The sequence below is a fragment of the Protopterus annectens genome, chromosome 6.part0 (assembly GCF_019279795.1).
Source record: "Protopterus annectens isolate FY-2018-M chromosome 6.part0, PAN1.0, whole genome shotgun sequence".
NCBI lineage: Eukaryota > Metazoa > Chordata > Ceratodontiformes > Protopteridae > Protopterus > Protopterus annectens.
In genome coordinates, this window is record NC_056737.1 from 814696385 (window position 1) to 814717769 (window position 21385).

The 21385-nt window shown below is 37.8% G+C and overlaps 1 protein-coding gene across 4 annotated transcripts in view; it reads right to left on the minus strand.

The window, feature by feature from the left end:
* SYT16 (synaptotagmin 16) overlaps positions 1-21385 on the minus strand; it is a 1077368-nt gene that overhangs the window by 348658 nt on the left and 707325 nt on the right. Inside the window, exon 3 of one of the 4 annotated variants that reach the window (XM_044074489.1) lies at positions 20198-20867. The exons of 2 other annotated variants lie outside the window; for them this stretch is intronic. In XM_044074489.1, coding sequence (XP_043930424.1) covers positions 20198-20795 — 598 coding nt within the window. In that variant the 5' untranslated portion in view covers positions 20796-20867. Of the gene's footprint in view, positions 1-20179; positions 20868-21385 lie in introns of all 4 variants that reach the window. One more of the 4 variants, XM_044074488.1, reaches the window with a different exon arrangement.

Consider the following 21385-nt stretch of genomic DNA (forward strand, 5'->3'; position numbering starts at 1 on the left):
CTATCGCACTACTGCATTCAGAAAGACACATGCATCAGAGTTACAATACTATTAAAAGATTAGCATCACTACATAAATGAATCCCAAGATGGATTCAGCACTAAGCAAACAAGGCAGTCGCTTAGGGCCCACTGGCTGGGAGAAGGGGCCCCCTGGCTTGGAGAATTATATTTTTAATTAAAAAAATGTTTTTTTAAGGGCATTCTTCTATAAGAAGAATTCCCTTTGCATCTGTGCAGAGACACAACAGGTGCATGTGACATATTTTCATCTTTTGAGTTTATGCGGTCTATTCTTTACACCTTCATTTTCCACGTGTACTGAATTTGAATGCCAAAAGACATTTAAAAAGTGGATCAGGAACGGACAAGAGAGAGGTAGGTGTTTGTGCGTGTGTGTGTGTGTGTGTGTGTGTGTGTGTGTGTGTGTGTGTGTGTGTGTGTGCATGCGTGTGTGTGTGTGTGTGTGTGTGTGTGTGTGTGTGTGTGTGTGTGTGTGTGTGTCTGTGTGTGTAAGAAGTAGGTAGGTAGGTAGATGTGTTATGTAAAAGAAGAAGACAGAGGTCTCTCAAGTGTTCAGATTTTTGCTTCATATTTTTGGTCTGTTCCTCATAAAATCTGTGGTTTTCTGGGTTTATTGTAACAAATCATTGAGGAAAGAATTCACTAAATAATGACAGACATTTGAGTTTCAGACTTTATGTCCTTCAGAAAATTCACAATAACACTATACGATTTATTATAGTAACTTTATAAGTTTGTGAGGGCAATATTTAAAGTTTGTCCCTAGTTTGGAGACTTTGTCCCCCCCATTATTTTGGCTTTGCCCAGATTCTTTGTGCTAAGAGGCTGAGAGGTATGGTGTGTGTGTGTGTGTGTGTGTGTGTGTGTGTGTGTGTGTGTGTGTGTGTGTGTGTGTGTGTGTGTGTGTGTGTGTGTGCGAGCGTGTATGTGCAGGTGTGTGTAAGAGGGAGGTAGGTGTGCATGTGTGCATGCGTGTGTGAGCGTGCGTGTGTGTGCGTGTATGTTTGTGTAAGAGGGAGGTAGGTGTGTGTAAGAGGGAGGGAGATAGGTGTGTGTATGTGCGTGCGTGTGTGTGTGTGTGTGTGTGTGTGTGTGTGTGTGTAAGAGGTAGGTAGGTAGCATGCCTCTCAACTGTTTTGATTTTTGTTCCATATTTTTGCCCTCATAAAAAGGACTGAAGTTACTAAACAATGACAGACATTTGAGTTTCAGACTTTGTATCTTTTAGAAAAATACATACTAACACAAATCCTGTTATTCTAGCAATTTCTTAAGTTCATGAGCAATATGTATAATCTTGCCTTATTTATTTTAGGCTTTGTACAGATTTCTTGCACTGAGAGGTTGAGGTATCTGTATATGAGAGTGAAATGCCCTAGTTAGGGATAGCAGGTGGTTAGCAATTTGGTTAGGCTCAAATTCTCTACCTTAGCTACAGAAAACAAGAGCCTGAAGCATCTACCCCAATTACCAAACACCACTTTTCAGGGAACTAAGTTTCAATTACATTTATAAGGAATAGTGAGCTTCAAGGGAAGAGAAATTTTCTGCTGCTCATGCTAAATCTGTTTACAATGTGCAATTGGTTTGTTTAGCAAATGGTATCACTATTGTGTTACACAGCTTAAAAGCAGTGTTAGTAGCACAACAGGTAGCATGCTTGCATTTGATGCAGAAGGCTATGGGTTCTACTCCAAGAGCATATAGAGGGATTGCTAATAGTATGTTGTATTTCAAGTGGGGTGGGGTACTGCAGTCTTGAGTATGTCCTCCTTTGGATTAGATGCCTAGTAACTATGAACCTGTTCTCAGGTTGCCATCTATTCCCCATTGCAATATTACCAGCTTACCATGTTTTAATGAACATAGGCAATTTATTCTTCAAGGAAAGCAGGCACTGAATTTGTTGATGGAACACTAAAATATAAAGTTGTTTGCTAGCAGCAACTTATTCATTAGTTACAGATCGCTTTAATGTGGAATTATTCAGATGACTTTTACTTCTGCAGAGTGATTGTACATATTGGCTGATACTGATGGATTGTAATGAAGGAAGTTTGCGTGGTTTTTTATGGTTGAAATGTTCTGAATTGGGCAGTTTTTTCATTACTGGTTCATATGTTTTGTTTCATTGCTTACTGGAAAAATGTTCAAAACTATAAATTTAAAACACTTTCTAACAAGTAGTGCTGAATTATACAAGGGATATAATTTAATACATCCAGGAAGGTGAATCAAACAACTGTTGCATGCTTGCATGGTCCTAAAAATGTGTGCAAGGGGCCTATTATTTGAAAACAGCCCAAAGGTAAACTTAATCCACTACTGGCCAGATGCATTTTCTTTGAATATGGGTTTCAATGCCGTTTCAGTGAATGTGATTTTCAAGGGCAGATAAGTTTTAATGCTAAGTCTGTTTTCATTGTGAGACTGTCTTGCTTTGTTTAGCAAATATCTATCAGTGTTTGTGCTATAAAATTTGAAACAAATATTTTAAATTAAATCCAAATACCTGTAATCATTGTAGAAGTAAAGCAGAAAACAAAATGCACACTGAGAGATTTGAACAGTTTTTACAGTAACTGGGGAGAAATAACCAAGTAATTGGACATTGGAATGGCTGCGGGGGGGGGGGGTTGTGTATGGGGGGGGCCCAATTCATTACCCTGCCTAGGGCCCCATTTGACCATGATCCTGCTCCAAATGTATCCATCTCTCATACAAATAAACTGAGGGCATAGCTTGTGCTAGCCCCATGGCATAGAAAGATAATGTCCTGACTACCAATCTGACAATATAAACTGAGGGCATAGCTTGTACCAGCCCCATGGCATAGAAAGATAATGTCCTGACTATCACTCTGACAATACAAACTGGGGCCATAGCTTGTACCAGCCCCATGACAGAGAAAGATAATGTCTTGACTACCACCATGACAATACAAACTGGGGCCATAGTTTGTACCAGCCCCATGGTACAGAAAGATAATGTCCTGACTACCACTCTGACAATATAAACTTTGGGCTTAGCTTGTACCAGCCAAATGGCACAGAAAGATAAAGTCCTGACTACTTAGATCATGTTCTAACCATTGTGTGAATGCTCTTTCAACTACTGAAATATCTGAATGGAACTCTAATTGTTTTAATTTTAATGTGGACACTTCACGGCATACAAGCTGATGTCAAAAATGTTGGGTCCCTGAGTGAAATGAGGGCATATGAAAAGAAACTATTGACTTTTAAAAAATTGCAGCTCAGAAATAGTTACTTGCTAAAAAATATCGAATTTCAGCAGGTTCCTAAAGGTTTTCGACTGTGGCGGTTTCCAAATGGAGCCTCAAATAATCCTGAATATCTGCATGAGCTGCATGCTGTGTTTGACAAAGCTGGTTGTGTCATTATCAGGCTTATGGTTAAATACAATAATTTACAGACTGACCAGCTTTCTCATCAACTGGATAGACTAAATAAGGGCATTCTTGATGACTTGAATTTAGAGTTTTATGAACCCAACTATATTAATCTGTTTTCAGGGGTAGATAAAGTTTGTGACACTATACTGTAAGGCAAAATGAATAAACTCAAAAGGGATAAGGAGGATTATGGAAATGGGAAGGCATATCCCAAACCTCCTGGTCCCCCTGGATTCCATGCAGTACCATTTAATCCTTTTTCTTGTAATAACGAACAAAATGTGATGTCATCCAGTGCACATCCGGAATCTAGAGAGAGTACTACCCCTTTAGAACAAGACACATTGAGGAGATCCGAACGCCTACGGAACAAGAACTTTCACTCCAACTCCTGGACGTAACAGGAGTCCAACAAGGATTGTACACTGCAAGGAGCCAGACCGAAGAAGGACAAGAAATTCTATAACAATCGGAGGAGAAATTAATGGTAAGTAATATAGTAGATTGCAACATGGGAGAAAAATGTACAAATTATCCTTAATGCTGATTTTAAAGCATTTAACTTTTCTGATAAAGTTTTTTAGTATTGAACATGTAAATGTGCTCACAAAAGGATTGACATTCACACCCGCCAGAAGAGCTAACCTTGTGGAAAGCTGAACTGATCTTAAACTGTACACTTGTAAGTTAAACCTACCATTATGGTTTTCAGATAATACTAATTTAACTCTTGATTCTTTGCATAGACCTAGCTTCTTCAATCCACCCTTTCATCACAGTGTATCATTGCTTGAGAAGGTTTGTGAATATGATATACATAATTGTTTAGAGGAGCCTAAATGTGTAAAACATTTTAAAATGACCGTGACAGAAGAAAAGTCGTTTTACGAAATCGCTGGGGATAAAAGCATTCTCGTAATGAAGCCCCACAAGGGCAGCGGTTTAGTGTCATGAACAAGGTAAACTATTCAAATTTTTTAATTTCTCCAAATGTTTTGGGTTTCTAACACCATGGCGGGAATGGACCCCATTCCTAAAGTTCATGTAATTAGTATTGTTTCAACCTTTGACATCAGCCAGAAGTCCTCTTAGCAGCACACGCAATGTGCCCAGTAATGACTCCTTCTGCAGTTCATACAGAGTTACATGTATCGGTAGCATATCTAAATATGATTGCAGATTCTTTTTTTATAAGACCCATTGCCCCTACTACTATTGGAAATGTCTGGGTATCTTTCTTCCACATCGCTCTCATTTCTGCCTGCAAATCCTGATATTTTATGATTTTGTGTCTCTCTTCACAAGACACTGTAGGCACTGGATGTAGCATTTTCAATGATCAATGCTACTTTTGTCTTATTTTCGTGGACTACTATATCTGGTTTTCTCCCATCTATCTTTTAAACTGTTGATAATGGGTGATCCCATGTGATGCAGACTTCATCATTTTCTATGATGCTTTGTAGTTCATGTTTCCAGTGTTTTTCAGCTACATCAATATAATGTTTGCACAATCTTGCGACATTATTATGCCTTTCAGTATACAGTCCTTCTACCATTAGTATGTCACAGCAAGCAACAAGGTGTGCAGCTGTTTCTAATTCTGTTTTACAAAACCTGCATGCCAGTATACTTCTGCCAGACTAAGAAGGGAAGTCAGATGTATTCTCCTCATGTTTCAAAATTCTCACTATGTTTGGGTTTTGTGAGGTCAGCAGATATGTATGTAGTCCCACAATTGCAGATCTATACATTTAATCAATTTTCAAGGAGGCCCATACCTCCTTCAGAACGGGGAATATATAATCTTGGTATCCACTGATTTTTATAAATCATTTGATGAGCATGAAACATCCTTCTTGTTTTCCTGTCTAATCTATCCAACACCTTTTGGGGCCAGTCAGTCACTCCAAAACTGTAAGCTAGGACAGGAAGAGCAAATTGGTTTATAGCTTGAAATTTGTTCCTAGATGTCAACGCTGTTTACAGGATTAATATAAGTCTTCTAAAATATTCCTTAATGAGCTTTATTCACATTTGTTCATGTTTTATTGTTGATCTTTCATCAATTCCCAAATATTTATACATTCCCTCTTGCTCAAGTTCTTTTATATCACATTCTTGTCCCAAACTGATGTTTTCTTGGTGCTGTAGCTTTCCTGCTTTAAAGGTTGCTTTTGCACATATATCAAGACCAAATGCCATTCTTATATCATTTGAAAAAGTTTTGACAACTTGTAGTTGTGCTTTCAGTTCCTCATCTGATGAGCTACACAGTTTTCAATCATCAACAGAGAAGATGACAAGTCTTTACACTTTGTTGCTTTCTGCAGCCAAATTACAGCCATGACCTAATCTGTTAAGCATACAGTTTAATGGGTTAAGGGTAAGGCAAAAGAGCAGTGGTGACAAACAGTCACCCTGGAATGTCCCCCTTTGAATTTTTATCCCTGGAATAATAAGCTGTCCTTTTATCATGGCTTAACTACAAAGTGGTTTGCCACTGTTTCATGGTCACTATGATATGTGTTTATCAGTGTAGAATGTATCTTATACATTTTTAAGCATTATTTTATCCATGAATGTGGGATACTGTCAAATGTTTTTTTATAGTCTATCCATGTCATACTTAGATTCTTCCCCTTTTTACAGTTCTCCACTATGACTTTATTTAGCAACAAATGATCCTTTGTTCCATATGACTTTCCTTTATTACCCTCTTGTTCTATTGCCATAAGTGAATTTTCTTTTAAATGACTATAAACTCTGTCGGCATCAGTTCCAGTGTATAGTTTATACGTCGTAGGAAGGCAAGTTATTGGTCTATAATTTTTAGGGTAGCTTGCAGGTTCACTCTTAAGTAGGAACATTGTTTTTCTTGTTGTTAACCAGGCTGGTGTCTGTTCAGGATGCGCACATAGATAGTTCTTTCTGATGACTAAATCTTTGTGCAAAGATGTTAATACTTTTAGCCAAGAAGTTAGGTACTGCATCTGAGCCTGGGGTTTTCTGATCAGAGGCTTTTCTTAACTTTGTTTCAATCTCTCGGGCCGTTACTTCATCCCATTTCATATCCTGTATATTTGAACTTCTTATTCTTTCTTTTACTTCTATCCATTTAGCATCTTTGTTATGTTCCACAGGATCTTCATAAATGCTTCTTTTTTGGTGTTCTTTCAATTCCTTTTACCTTGTTTCCGAATTCTCTAGAAAACTTTTTTGGGTCATCAATAAATTGCTTATCTTGTACTTTTCCTTTATATTTATCTATGTATCTTCTAAGTTTTTCTGCCTATACTGATATTTTTAGTTTATTATTTGTGATAGTGCATGATAAATCCTGATCCGTTATAATACTGTGCATTACTTTTATCATGTCTATCTTTCTGAGTATTTGTCTTGATCTGTTCCCTCTTCTATACTCTTCTAACAGAAACACTTCTTGTCTTAATTGCGTTATAGTTTTCTCTATTTGATACTTCCATGATGGCATTCAATTTCTCCCCATCCTTTCCCTTACTACTCTGTGTTCTTGTGGTTGGACTTTATCTCTTATTAATTTGGCTGCACAGTAATGTATCCTATTTACTTATGTTATATCGCATGAATCTCTATGGGCAGTTCTAAGTATTGTGTTTATTTGTTTTATCAAACTTTTAACTTTTTGGGTTTTATTGACCTTTTGCAGTCTATCTCTTTCATAGATCTTAATATGTTTATCCATCTCTATTAAATCAAGTAACTCTTCTCTTAGATTATTTTCTTCTAAACTGAGGGCACATTCTTTGTTCACCATTTCCTGCGGGTATTCTATAGAAAGTTCTAGAGCTTCTTCCTGTGCCATGCTCTGTTCAGTTTCACCTTGTGTCATCCATTGCTCTTTCATATGTCGGACGGCGCAGTGGTGCAGTGGTTAACGCTGTCACCTCACAGCAAGAGGTTCTCCGGTTCGATTCTCGGCTGGGGTGCCTTCTGTGTGGAGTTTGCATGTTCTCCCTGTGTTCGCGTGGGTTTCCTCCGGGTACTCCGGTTTCCTCCCACATTCTAAAGACATGCTTCTGGAGCATTTCTCCCCGGGCCTCCACTGAAAACAGGATCTGTGGAACCTAGTCGGACTTTCCCGGTCAACAAATGTAAAATAAATAAATAAATAACTAAATAAATAAATATGCGAACTCACTGTCCTATCACTCCATGGCATTGACTGTGTCAGAGTTGCCACACTTTCCTGTTCTTTCCCTTGCTGTATAGCACCAACTGAACATTTGTACTGATTTCCTCTGGGAGGCAACAAAGTATCTTTATATGTTAACTGATTAGATGTTTCCTGCTTCACTGGTTGCTCCTTAATTTGGGTGCCCATTGCACTATTCTGTTGTTATCTGAGTTAAATTTTCGACACTGAATCCTTTACTTTGCAGGTAATCTATAACCTCAGTTTCTATTTCTTTAACTTCTCAATTTCTATTCCTCTTTTCTACTTTTCCTCTTTGTTTTCTTATTTTTGTATCGTAAAATCTTTCATATCTGGATGTCTTTGCCTGTATTTCTCTTCAAATATATCTGATGCTGCTCTTTTTGCATTGATTACTTTTGCTAACCCTACGAATGTTCTATTGATGGATGAGACCTATGAAGACATCTCACAAAATGAAATTACCATAGTTTTCCACAAAATTGACTTATTATTAGAGGACATGTTTTCACAAGGGAAAATTTCTAAGTGCAACTATGATGACATGAAGAATGAGCATCCAGTTGTTGCCAGCATCATTTGCATTCCGAAAATTTGCAAAAGTACAGTTAATCCCTGGTTAGGCCCATTGTAGATGCTAAGAGATCTAAAACATTTTTATTGCTAGATATTGATTATACTTTGAAAAGTAGTTAGTGTCAGTATGACCATAATTGTGAAGCTTCATGGCATTTCCAGAGAATGTTAAGCACTACTGAATTTGACTCTAATGCTGTTTTTGTTACAATTGATGTGCACAATCTTTTTTCTGTTATTCCTCATGATGTTGGTGTTAATTGGTTGGAAGACCAGTTGCTGAGGAATGGCAGTTTTCACTCTGACAGGATTAATGCTATGGTTCAACTTACGGAAGTTGTGCTCAAGAATAATTTTATTTTTTTCAAGGGCCACTGTTTTTGGCAAAATACTGGGGTAGCAATGGGTGCAGAGTGTGCCCCCACTTTTGCAAACTACATTATGTTGCATTGGGAAACTGAGTACATTTTCAATAGCATTTATAATGGATGGTGGAAGTTTTATACCAGGTATCTAGACAATATTTTTATTTTGTGGACAGGTGCCCCCAGTAAACTTGAGGAGGTTTTACATTACATTAACAACACTCTAGCATTTTTGAAGTTTTCCCATAACGTCAATGAACAAAAAATAGACTTTCTAGATACTGAATTAAGGAAGGATTATGATTAAAAAATATATATTGTTCTAAAGTGTACAGAAAACCCACTTTCTCTAACTCCTACCTCTATTAAACTAGTCGGCACCCCTAATATCCAAAAAGGTCAGTACCTAAAGGACAGTTAGTCAGGGTTGCCAGGATGGTATCAGATTTGGAAGAGTTTTACATGGAATGTCATACAGTGCTAGAAATGTTTACAAGTTGAGGATACCCGGATAGTTCTTAAATGAAATTAGAGATGAAGTAATAACAAAGAGGGAGGTTGGTATATATGCCCCTATTTTAGGCACCCAAAATAATGATGTAATTGCAGTTGAAGAGATCGAGAATACATGTATTCAAAAAGATAAATGTAGACTGCTCATTTCCATGTATACTTTGGATAATGATGCTATTGGAAAATACTTATACAAAAATTGGAAGTTCTTTTTAACAGACAATGATGTGATCTTAAAAACTGGGGAAAAACACAATTTACCTTAAAGAGAGACAGGCGTTTTAAGAATTATCTTGAGGCCAGTAAAATTACCCGTTCAGAAAATAATATACACAAATTGGGAACTTTCAAGTGTGGTGCTTTTTTGCAATGCCCCTTCATCATTACGTGTGACAGCTGGGTTCCTATTACGTTATCGAAAGATAACGTAATCGAATGCTCAGAACTTCGAAATGGCCGCATTTCGAAGATCACATTGTAGGATCACAGTACAGTGAAGATTGGGATATTTGCCCTTTCCTCACTGTAGTGCGATCTGGGAGTTGGAATATATATTTATCGGGGGGACGCAGCCCCCCCACAATAAAAACTTTGATATGTGTCCGTTTCGATGTTTTGAGCATTCGATTACGTTATCTTTTGATAACAGAATATGAACCCATAACAGCTTTAATGTAGGAGACATTATCTACAAAAAAATGGCCATTTTTTCTGTGTCTAGCATATTACATTGGAAAAACTTCCAGGATGTTCAAATATAGGATTTATGAACACCTTTTAGTCATTATAAAAGGTAAAATGGCAAATGCTTTGTATAAACATGCATCTAGGCATGATACACACGCCTTTGTTTTTTTAGCAATAGAACAAGTACAATGTGATTCCCAGAGATGAATTATTAATGAACACCTTAATGTATGTGAATTAAAATGGCAGTTGAGATTTAATGCCACAAATTTTCCTGGGTTTAATGAAGCATGCACAATCAATCCTATTTTAAAGTTAAAATTGTATAATGGTTCTTGAGTCAGTCTTTTAAGTGATTTTAGTGGTTGGTTTGGTCACAAGACTTTGAGGAGATATATTTAAATGTGTTTTTAACCTGTGATTTTAGTTCTGATGAAGTTTTGTTTAGTGAAGGAATGAAAGTACTCAGCTTGTTAATAAATTTATTCATTTGGTCAGCTGTTGTCTCCTTTCTACTTGCACTGCAGTTTCAACTTTAAACTGGGGGAATAGCTTGTGCCAGCCCCATGGTACAGAAAAAGAATGTCCCAACTAGCACTTTGACAATACAAAATTGGGGCTTAACTTGTACCAGCTAAATGACACAGAATGATAAAGTCCTGGCTACCATCCTGACACTGCATACTGGGGGCATAGCTTGCACCAGCCCCATGGCACAGAAAGGTAACATCCTGACTACCAACTGGACAATACAAACTGGAAGCATAGCTTGTACCAGCCACTTGGCACAGAAAGATGAAGGACTGACTACCACCAAATTTGAAACAAAATTTTAAATTAAATCCAAATATCTGTAATCATTATAAAAGTAAAGCAGAAAACAGTATGCACACTGAGAGCTCTGAACAGTGTTTATTGTAACTGGGAAGAAATCGCTAAGTATTGGGATACTGTAATGGAGGGGGGGCTGTGTATGGGGGGACCCGATCCATTACCCTGCCTAGGGCCCCATTTGACCTTGATTCGATTCTGAATGAATCCATCTCCCATACAAACAAACTGAGGGTATAGCTTGTACCAGCCCCATGGCACATAAAGATAATGTCTTGACTACCACCCTGACAATACAAACTGGGGCCATAGCTTGTACCAGCCCCATAGCACAGAAAGATAATGTCTTGACTACCACCCTGACAATACAAACTTGGGCGATAGCTTTTACCAGCCCCATGGCACAGAAAGATAATGTCCTGACTACCACACTGACAATACAAACTGAGGGCATAGCTTGTACCAGCCCCATGGCACAGAAAGATAATGTTCTGACTACCACCCTGACAATACAAACTGAGGGCATAGCTTGTACCAGCCCCATGGCATAGAAAGATAATGTCCTGACTACCACCCTGACAATACAAACTGGGGCCATAGCTTGTACCAGCCCCATGGCACAGAAAGATAATGTCCTGACTACCACCCTGACAATACAAACTGAGGGCATAGCTTGTACCACTCCCATGGCACAGAAAGCTAATGTCCTGACCATTACCCTAACAATACAAACAGGGGTCATAGCTTGTACCAGCCCCATGGCACAGAAAGATAATGTCCTGACTACCACCCTGACAATACAAACTGAGGGCATAGCTTGTACCACCCCCATGGCATAGAAAGATAATGTCCTGACTACCACCCTGACAATACAAACTGGGGCCATAGCTTGTACCAGCCCCATGGCACAGAAAGATAATGTCCTGACTACCACCCTGACAATACAAACTGAGGGCATAGCTTGTACCACCCCCATGGCACAGAAAGCTAATGTCCTGACCATTACCCTAACAATACAAACAGGGGTCATAGCTTGTACTACCTCATGGCACAGAATGATAATATCCTGACTATCACCCTGACAGTACAAACTGAACTAGTGATTCAAGTACTAAAGAAGCCAGGCAATGAAGAGTGGTAATGAGTGGCTGACACTAGTTTGTCCACCCTAGGGGGAACGGTGCACTGGGTGGCTTGCAGAAAACTGAGATAAGCCAGAGAAGCAAGAACATGGGCTTTGCATTCTCAAGCCAGTGATGTCAGTTCTCCCTGCATGTATATGGAAACACACATACATATATGGAAGTGAAGCAGGCCCCTACATTCACAAAAGTACTCACATCAGCCAGCAGGTGGGTATAGCACTTAATTAAAAAATGCCAATTGCCTCATTGTATTAGGGTCTCCATGTGGGCCTCGGAGCTAAGGCAGGATACTGATGGTGTTGGGAAAATTGCAAGACACTATGTGGGTTTTAAAGCTGCAGGGGAAGGTTGATGGTGATATCAGCTTTCTCCCTTGTGGGTCCACAGGCTGTCATTCTGGATGCCCATTGATGAGGGGGAGTAGCTTCCCAGTTGGTAAATGGCTGTTGGGAAGGCTAATTGTCTGTAGGAAGCCAGAGTACAAACAATCTTCACATCCACCTGGATGACAGCTCCATCTAGGCAGTTATCACCAGAGGCAGCAACAATGTTGTCACTGTCAAAGGACATAAAGATACAAGACCAGCTCAAGGAAGGCTTATGGTCAGTTGGTGAGGAGATAACTTATACTAATATATGCCTGACAATAATCCTTAATCACTACTATAAGGAAAAAGTTGCCAGTGGTCGTGTCAACATTCTGCTTAAACAAGTTTCACATCAGATGAGATCAAAACTGAAATGTTCTGAGACCCTTACAGGGATCAAAGCTGAAACGGACATCTACTCCACAGTCTTGAGAGCCGTACATGTCTTTCTGCTGACTTAAACAAAGCAAAATCCAAACAAACCAGACATTCCAGTTATTTTCATTTTCAACACAAGAAGGCAAAGACACATGACCATTTACTCAGGTCTTATTGCTTTGAATGCCCATATCATGTCATCTTTATACTTTCTACATTTCCATTAAGAGAAGTCTACATAGTTTAAGTCAATTTGTGTAATTTAGTGCTGATGTATCACCCACTCCTTTGAATGTTTTAAGGTGAGTCGTTCAGTTTTGGCTTAGGGCATAATATCCACAGTGAGTATTTAATCAAGAAAGAAGATGAGATCTAATACTTTGTTTGGTATCATAGCTACTGTAACAGGACTAGCCCCCAATTGTGTGAACACTGGCTTTAGGTGATGGTCAGTATTGATGTTGACACCCCGACTCCATTCATAAAAATGGAAAAAGGGGGGTGATGCTGATACTGAAATTATCATAGCTATAAATTTTAGTACATGCTTCATGACAATGCATGCCAAATGTTAAAACATCAACAAAACATTGTCCTCCAGTATGGAAAGTACATAGGCTGTAAGATTTTTATAGCCAGTTCCATTTTTTTTCAAGAATTTGTTGAACAATATTTTTTAAGTACTTTCTCAAGTCAAAAACATATATTATTTTGGTTACAAATTCCAGTTACTCTGATGTTACCAACAAATTTTAAATGAAATATTTTATTATTAATTGATACCTCAGAAGCATGGGTGCCCGCAGGTAGTTGCAAGGGGGTGCACTTGCACCCCTCTGGACTTTGACTACTGGCCAGGAGATTTATTTTTTCATTAATTAAAAAAATAAATAAATAAATAAAACTTTTTTTAAGGGCATTCTTCTTTAAGAAGAACACCAAATGCCATTTGCATCCGGTCACACATACACATAAGATGAAAACTGGTCACCCATACCTTTCGCATCTGTGCGACCTGATGCATACCATCTTCGTCTTCCACACACATGCAGAATTTAAATGCCAAAAAACATTGTAAGTGGGGACCACGAACTGACAAGTGAGATGTAGGTGTGCATGTGAGTTTGTAAAAGGTAGAGGTAGAAAAATACAGCCAGTATGCAAGTAAATCCAGTGAGCACATTAATAAAAACAAACAAGTAAAATAGAAGTATTTTACTTGTTTGTTTCTAAAAGGTAGGTGTGTGTGTGTGTGTGTGTGTGTGTGTGTGTGTGTGTGTGTGTGTGTGTGTGTGTGTGTGTGTGTGTGTGTGTGCGCACACGCGTGTGTGTATGTGCATGTAAGTAAGAAATGGGTAGGTAAGGGTTGGTGGTCGGTGTGTGTGTGTGTGTGTGTGTGTGTGTGTGTGTGTGTGTGTGTGTGTGTGTGTGTGTGTGTGTCTGTGTGTGCACATGCGCTCTACTTGTCTGTTTAAGTAAGAATGCAAGCTTCATTCCATCTGTTTGTAAGGGTGCTTGAGTATAAGAAGTGTGTAATATGATGTACTGTTACACCAGTATAAATTCATTAAAATGGTTATTTTGTGTAATCCTGTGCTCATATCTTGACTTACTTTATCCAGACATTAACTCACTGGATAAACACTGCTGCTCCCATTTTTAATAAGAAGGTGCTATCAGCATCATACATTTTTCTGTGTTTTAGGATAAAGCATTTACATTTCAAAAAAGTAATTCCGTGGCACTATATGTTAAACATACTGAGCTTTTTAGTTGCAAGTCTTGCTGTAACTGAATGGTTATGACTATATATCAAGGCACATAGGATGCTTATATAAGGCATTCTTCATTTCAATCTTTACTGAAAGTAAAGCTCCTTTATCGACAAACATTTTAGTCTTCCTTGTTATCCTTTCATACCTTTTGTCTTTGATACAAGTTATGTTAAAAAACTTTGCAGTGAAGTGTGTAGCATGAAGAATGTATACATTAATATAAGGTGAGGATACAGCATTGATTTATTAATGAAAATAAAATTACTGGTATAGTCAATGTGATTAGAACACAAATTTTGAGCTCTGTCCTATGAATTTTATTGGCTAATGGCACAATGTAGCTTTAGTGTATATAGGTTCATAAGCTCATAGGTGTGTACTAGGCTAATGGCCCTGGAGCCTTTGCAAGCCTAGCCCATAGGATTACCCTGGCATCATGCCACCCGACATTATATATAATAATATAATATAATATTATGACATATTACATATATTTATGTATATCTACAAAGATAGAGAGACTGATATATAGATACAAATTTAGATATGCATAAAGAAATACATTTCTCTTGCTGCATCATTGGTTAGAATAAGTCCACAATCATCGGTTTACACATATACATTATACCAGTTGCAGTCATTCTCATGTTTGGACCAGTGTCCTTGATCTGTATGTATTGTTATAATAAAGCATTAGCATTATGTTTGTCAAATGATAATACACAACACAGATCTGCCTTCAGAGATGTTTCCTGCTGGGGCACCCTGCCACCAGCATCCTGATCACTTGATATAGGCAAACTTTTTTAGTCATCCATCTATTGCTGGACAAAGGTTTGGTCTGCCATACTAGATTAGTGCACAGGTCATACAGAACTCAGGTAACTGTTGCCTGTGACAAGGATACAGGATTTAACCTTTCCCCTTCATTTGCCTACTGTGTGATGTTGGGCAAGTCACTTAACTAGATATTACTTTTGAGAAATTGTGAACTTGAGCTAGGATCCTCAATATTCTCCCAGACAGCCTGCCTAGAAACTGACTGTGAAACTATGACCCTGAAAGATAGGTGAGCTCAGACATCATGCTGCTGGTGTTGTGATATGCCGGTTACATATCAGTTGCATATGTAGTGGGCATGTGAGGAAATTATACAGCTATGGAAGGAGAATCTAGAGGGAGATACTTCAGATGGAGACTCTAGACTCATGGCAGTTCTGTCTGTTTGGAGCTGAGACCATAAGAAGGAAATGGCCTAAAGAAAAACATTTGGAATTACAACCTGCAGCGAGAGTGTAGAAAGAAGGGAACATAGTAGAATATACAAAAGAGGGGCAAAAGCTTGTATGAATAAAGTGGGACTGGGCCACAGAAAGTGAATGGGCAAAGTTAGAACTGGAAGCAGAAATGGGGGAGCACTGCAAATGAGGGCATGGAAGAAGTATAAAATGGGGGAAGGAGAATAGTGGGGGTCATAAACTAAGAGAATAATTAAGGGATAAGATGGAGATAAGGAAAGCAAAGGAAGAAACTTTAAACTGAATATTACTGGTTGGGAAAAAGAGTTTGAAAAGTGAGAGAGAGAGAGTGATGCAACAAGGGATAAAATAAGGAAGACTGTCTTATTAAGTGATCCAGTAAAAATGATATTATTAATGCAATGTGTCTAATGCTTTGCATAATGTTTATGAGTCCTTACTATGGAAGCTATAATATAATAATGTGAGATTATTGAAATGTGTTGAAAATGTGAAAAAAAAACTATAATAACAAAAAGGGTATGGTCTGTCATACCTTGTTTTGGTTGAAAATGCATAAAATAAAATGATTTGCTCAATTAAAAAAAATTCCTACCCACAAATTACTAAAGTACTTACCAGCTGATAATGTATTCCCTGTATTTCATGTCACAATGTCCTTGCTTATTTTTTCCTTCTGAATGAGCTTTTTCCCTGTTATTGTTTTCTTTTTCCTGAGGTAAATGGGCAGGGTAAATGGATGATACTGTATTTGTAAATGTGAAGATATCTTTTTCCTGCTGCTATGGTACTGTTTTCTTTTCTTTTCTTTTTTTTATGTAGAAAGGGGGATTGCTATGTATGGGCTAAAAGGAAGATGCAGATTGTGATTATGGTTACACTGATGGGAGAATTCCAGGTTATCATTATATATTGTAAAATATTCAGCTTTACAAGTTAGTGTGTGGCATTAAGTATTTGTGTTCATATGTGTGTGTGTGTGTGTGTGTGTGTGTGTGTGTGTGTGTGTGTGTGTGTGTGTGTGTGTGTGTGTGTGTAAGAGGGAAGTAGGTAAATAGGTTTTGTGTGTGTGTGTGTGTGTGTGTGTGTGTGTGTGTGTGTGTGTGTGTGTGTGTGTGTGTGTGTGTGTGTGTAAGAGGGAGGTAGGTAACATACCTCTCACTGTCTAGATTTTTGCCCCATATTTTTGGTCTGTTCCTCATAAAAAGGTCTGAAGTTACTAAGTAATGACAGATATTTGAGTTTCAGTCTTAATATCGTTTAGAAAAAATGCATACTAACACAAATTCAGGTTATTGTAGCAATTTTCTAAGTTCACAAGAGCAATATTTATAATCTGTCCCTATTTATTTTAGGCTCTGCCCATAATACTTGCATTAAGAGGTTGAGGTGTCTGTGTGTGAGAGTGAAATGGCCTAGTTAGGCATAGCAGGTGGTTACTAACTTGCTTAGGCTCAAATCCTGTACCTTAGTTACAGGAAACAAGAGTCTGAATCATCTACTTGAACTACCAAGCTGCATTTTTCAGGGAACCAAGTTTCAGGTGGATTTTTCAAGGAAATGAGTTTCAAGTGCATTTCCAAGGAATTGTGAGCTTCAAGGGATGAGAAGTTTACAGCTGCTCATGCTAAGTCTGTTTACAATGTGCAACTGTTTTGTTTAGGAAATGGTATCACTATTGTGGTATAAAACTTAAAAGCAGTGTTAGTAGCACAATAGGTAGCATGCTTGCTTTTGATGCAGAAGGCTGTAGGCTGTACTCCCACAGCAAGTACATGGATTGCTAATATTGTGTTGTATTTTATGGGGGATGGGGTGCTTCAGTCATCAATAGGCCCTCCTTTGGATGGGATACCTAGTAACTATGAACCTGTTTTCAGTTTGCTATCCATTCCCTACTGCAATATTACTAGCTTATTATTTTTTTAACGAAACATGGGCAATTTATTCTTCAAGGGCCAGCAGACACTGAATTTGTAGACGAAACACTGAAATATAAAGTTGTTGCTAGTAGCAGCCTATTCAATAGTTACAAGATCTCTTAATTGGAATTATTCATATTTCTTTTACTTCTGCAGAGATTGTGCATACTGACTGATATTGTTGGATTGTAATTACAGAAGTCTGAGTGGCCATTTATTGTTGAAATGTTCTGAATTGGACAGTTTTGTCATAATTGATTCATACGTTTTGTCTCATTGCTTACTGGAAAATGTTCAAAACTATAAATTTAAAACACACTCTAACCTGTGGTGCTGTATTATACAATGTATATAATTTAATACAACCAGGAAGGTCAATCAAAGAACTCTTACATCTTTGCATGGTCTTAAAATGTGTGCAAGGGGACTATGATTTGAAAACAGCCCAAAGGTAAACTTAATCCACCACTGACCAGATGCATTTTCTTTGAATGTGAGTTTCAATTCTGTTTCAGTGAATGTGAGTTTTAAGGGCAAAGAGGTTTTAATGCTAAGTCTGTTTTCATTGTGAAACTGTATTGCTTTGTTTAGCAAATGTCTATCAGTGTATGTGCTATAAAATTTGAAATAAAAGTTTTAAATTATATCCAAATATCTGTAATCATTGTAAAGCAGAAAACAATATGCACACTGACAGTTTTGAACAGTGTTTATGGTAACTAGGGGAGAAATAGCTAAGTAATGGGACAGTGGAATGACTGTGGGGGGGGGCTGTGTATGGGGGGCCCCAATCCATTACCTTGCCTCTGGGTTTGCACCCCTTGCAAAAAATTCTGTGGGCTCCCTTGCTCAGAAGTATACAAATTAAACTTTATTTAACCTTAGGGTTGCCACCTTTTCAAATGCCCAAAGTGGGACATTTTTTGTAGAAATGTGAGATTTTGCAGGACAAAACTTACCAACAGCCAGTCCAAAGGACAGAACTTCACTCCTTTGCCAAAATAAGAGCTTATTTTATGGCATTTGAGTTGCTTATATCATTTCCTATAATATTTATGTGTTTCAGATACAAAATAACTGTTTTATGCAACTATTAAAGAAAACTTAAGAAATATATTTTATCTTAAAATCTCAGGACATTTGCCATTTTTTAGTTTTTTTTTTCCTCAGGACACAACTGCCCAAAGTGGGACTGTCTCTCGGAAAGAGGTACAGGTGGTAACCCTATTTAACCTACAGTCAACCCTGGTGCACTTTATCTTTCACTCAAGAACCATAACAATTTTCTGAACCACAGGTGATGCAAGTTTGGGAGCAGATTTGGGTCATTGGCAGGGGCAGCATCATGGAAGAACAGGATGATGATATCAAAAGGTGAAATTCAGCCCCAAATACTAGACAAATTTACCTTGAAAAGATAACAGATTAAGAGAAAGAAAGTGAGAAAACAGGCCCATGATTTTATACACATTCCATAACCCTTTTTACTTCTTTCACTCTTTTGTACCTAATTCTTAAGTAGCAACTCTTGAACTCTATTCAATATTGCTCCCTTTCTCTTACCTACCCTGACAACGTTCAAAGGTAAAATGCACAAGACAGAACAACATGCTAACATTTTGCTTGTCATGAGACTGGACACCTTGCCATCAGCAGATCTGCAGAACAACATTGCCTTAGAATTTATGAACTGTTGTTATGTCTGGTTTCATTTATTTTACATAACATATCAAGGAATTAAACTCGGCAAGACCAGTAGCATTATGTACACCGTACTTACAGAGCACCACCAACTTTTCTCATGTGGTAGCATTATAGCAATGCTGTTTATAAGACAGTTCTCACATTCCTTTGTTTCTCATAACTTGGTTAACAAGCATTATGTTTGCTAGTCCCAACATTGTGTCGATGAGTAATACTTTGTAGTACATGGTTTTATAAAATAAATGAATTCAGGTATAACTAGAAATCAGCTTGATAGATAACACAAGAAAAAGAGAACAGAAATCTATGTCTCTTTGGTTTGGGACAACTGCCTATAAACATCAGCATCCCATCTTTATTCAAAAATATACGAAATTCTCTAAACCCAGGTACATCTGTCATTTATATCTACAAGAAGGATGTAGCACCTGAATGCCAGCAAAGGTTAAAGAAATGCTGCGACATGTAGGCATGCATAATATAAATTATCTTCTTCTTCTTCTTTCGTCTGGATAATATTTCTACACTGATGCTTTACCCTGTGACCTTGCAGCATACAAACATGTCAGTAAACCATTCAGCATATTTTTTTCAGTACAACAGCATTAAGCAATCTGGCATAGTATGACACACTAAAGACATACAAGTAAAATAAAAGGAAGTCTGTGAGATCCTACTGAGGATTAATGAACAGGATGGAGGTTTAACATGACTTTTGTATCTGAATGGGAGGACAGCAGAGACACAAATGTTATTCTTGCTGTATTAGCACTTCCATTTTGTTACTTCCAATGGAACAGCTGTGTTATTTACTCAAGGATAATAACAGGGGCAGTCAGGATTTTCTGTATCGTGCCAGCAGCTTGGCAAAAAAATGAAGAAATAATAATGAGGTGTGCTGATAAAACAAACAAATCATGTCAACATATTTATTATACTGCAGGAAATGTGAAGAAATCTTAAAGATAGACTATTAATAAGCAATACTGGTGATTCTGAGGTTCCAGCTAAAGTCTAGCTTACCTGGCAACATATCCTTACCAGTAATGTTTCCAACGGAACCACGATTAAGGCTACCAATATCTTGTTCAAGGTCTCTGATTTGAAGATCTATATTCTCCACTTCTTCAGGTATGGTAGGAAGCATTTCTAATAGCTGTCGTTCATCATAAGGTCTATAGATATTACCTTCAGAATTGTTAGAGGCTAATAACCAGGAGTCGGATTCATCACATTCTTCACTTTGAAGCATAGCTACAGGAGCTGTAGATGATATTGATGAAGATATCGTACCATTACAATCGCTCACCCGTAAACTGCTCCTCATCTCATGCCTGTTGCAGTCAAGGGGCAGTTTTGTGACATTATGCTCCTGTTGATTCTCCAAACAATCTGAAACGTGATTCTGAATGTCTTCTGTGAGTTCCAGGTTTTGATCTTTCATTAAACTGTTACTGGGAAGTTCATTTTCTTGTTCAGTCAAACTAACGTCTTCTTTCTGACTGTCTTTGGAACTGTCAAACGGAAAGAATGTAACTGAAGTTCCAGCTTCTTGAACAGCTTCTGATAGCTGAGTCATCAGTGAGGAAAAGGGCTGAAAGAAGCTCTGCAATGCTTGTGAAGCCATGTTTACCACCATTCCGAACTCCTAACGGTCATAAACTCCAAACGACCTCTGCTGTCAGCATGCCATCATTTATGAATTTGTCCACTATAGAACAAGTATTACAAAAAGATTTAGATGTTCATCTATCTATGTAACAGATAACAAAAGCACCCATGGAACCCAAGCATAAATGAAAATAAAAAATGACCCATCACCCATGCAGTTACCCAGATACCGGTGTAATGGGCCAGATTTTCAAAGACTAGATATACATCTAGAATAACCATGCAAAGGATCTGCCACTACCCCCCATCCTACATCAGGAGGGTTAAAATATGCACAGAAAATGTGAGGTACTTAGTCAAAAAAATAAGATTTTGTATTTTCAATGGAATACATAAAAGCAGTGTTATACCTCACTGATAATGCTGCACAGAAGCAGCTGTGCTTCAATGGTATCTGAGACAGTATCAGGGTATAAGGAAAGGTAAAAATGGAGCATATATATATATATATATATATATATATATATATATATATATATATATATATATACCTAACAAGTGAGATACTAAGGTCCAATGAACAAGAGATGACCTAGATATTTGATAAGGAATAGGTTA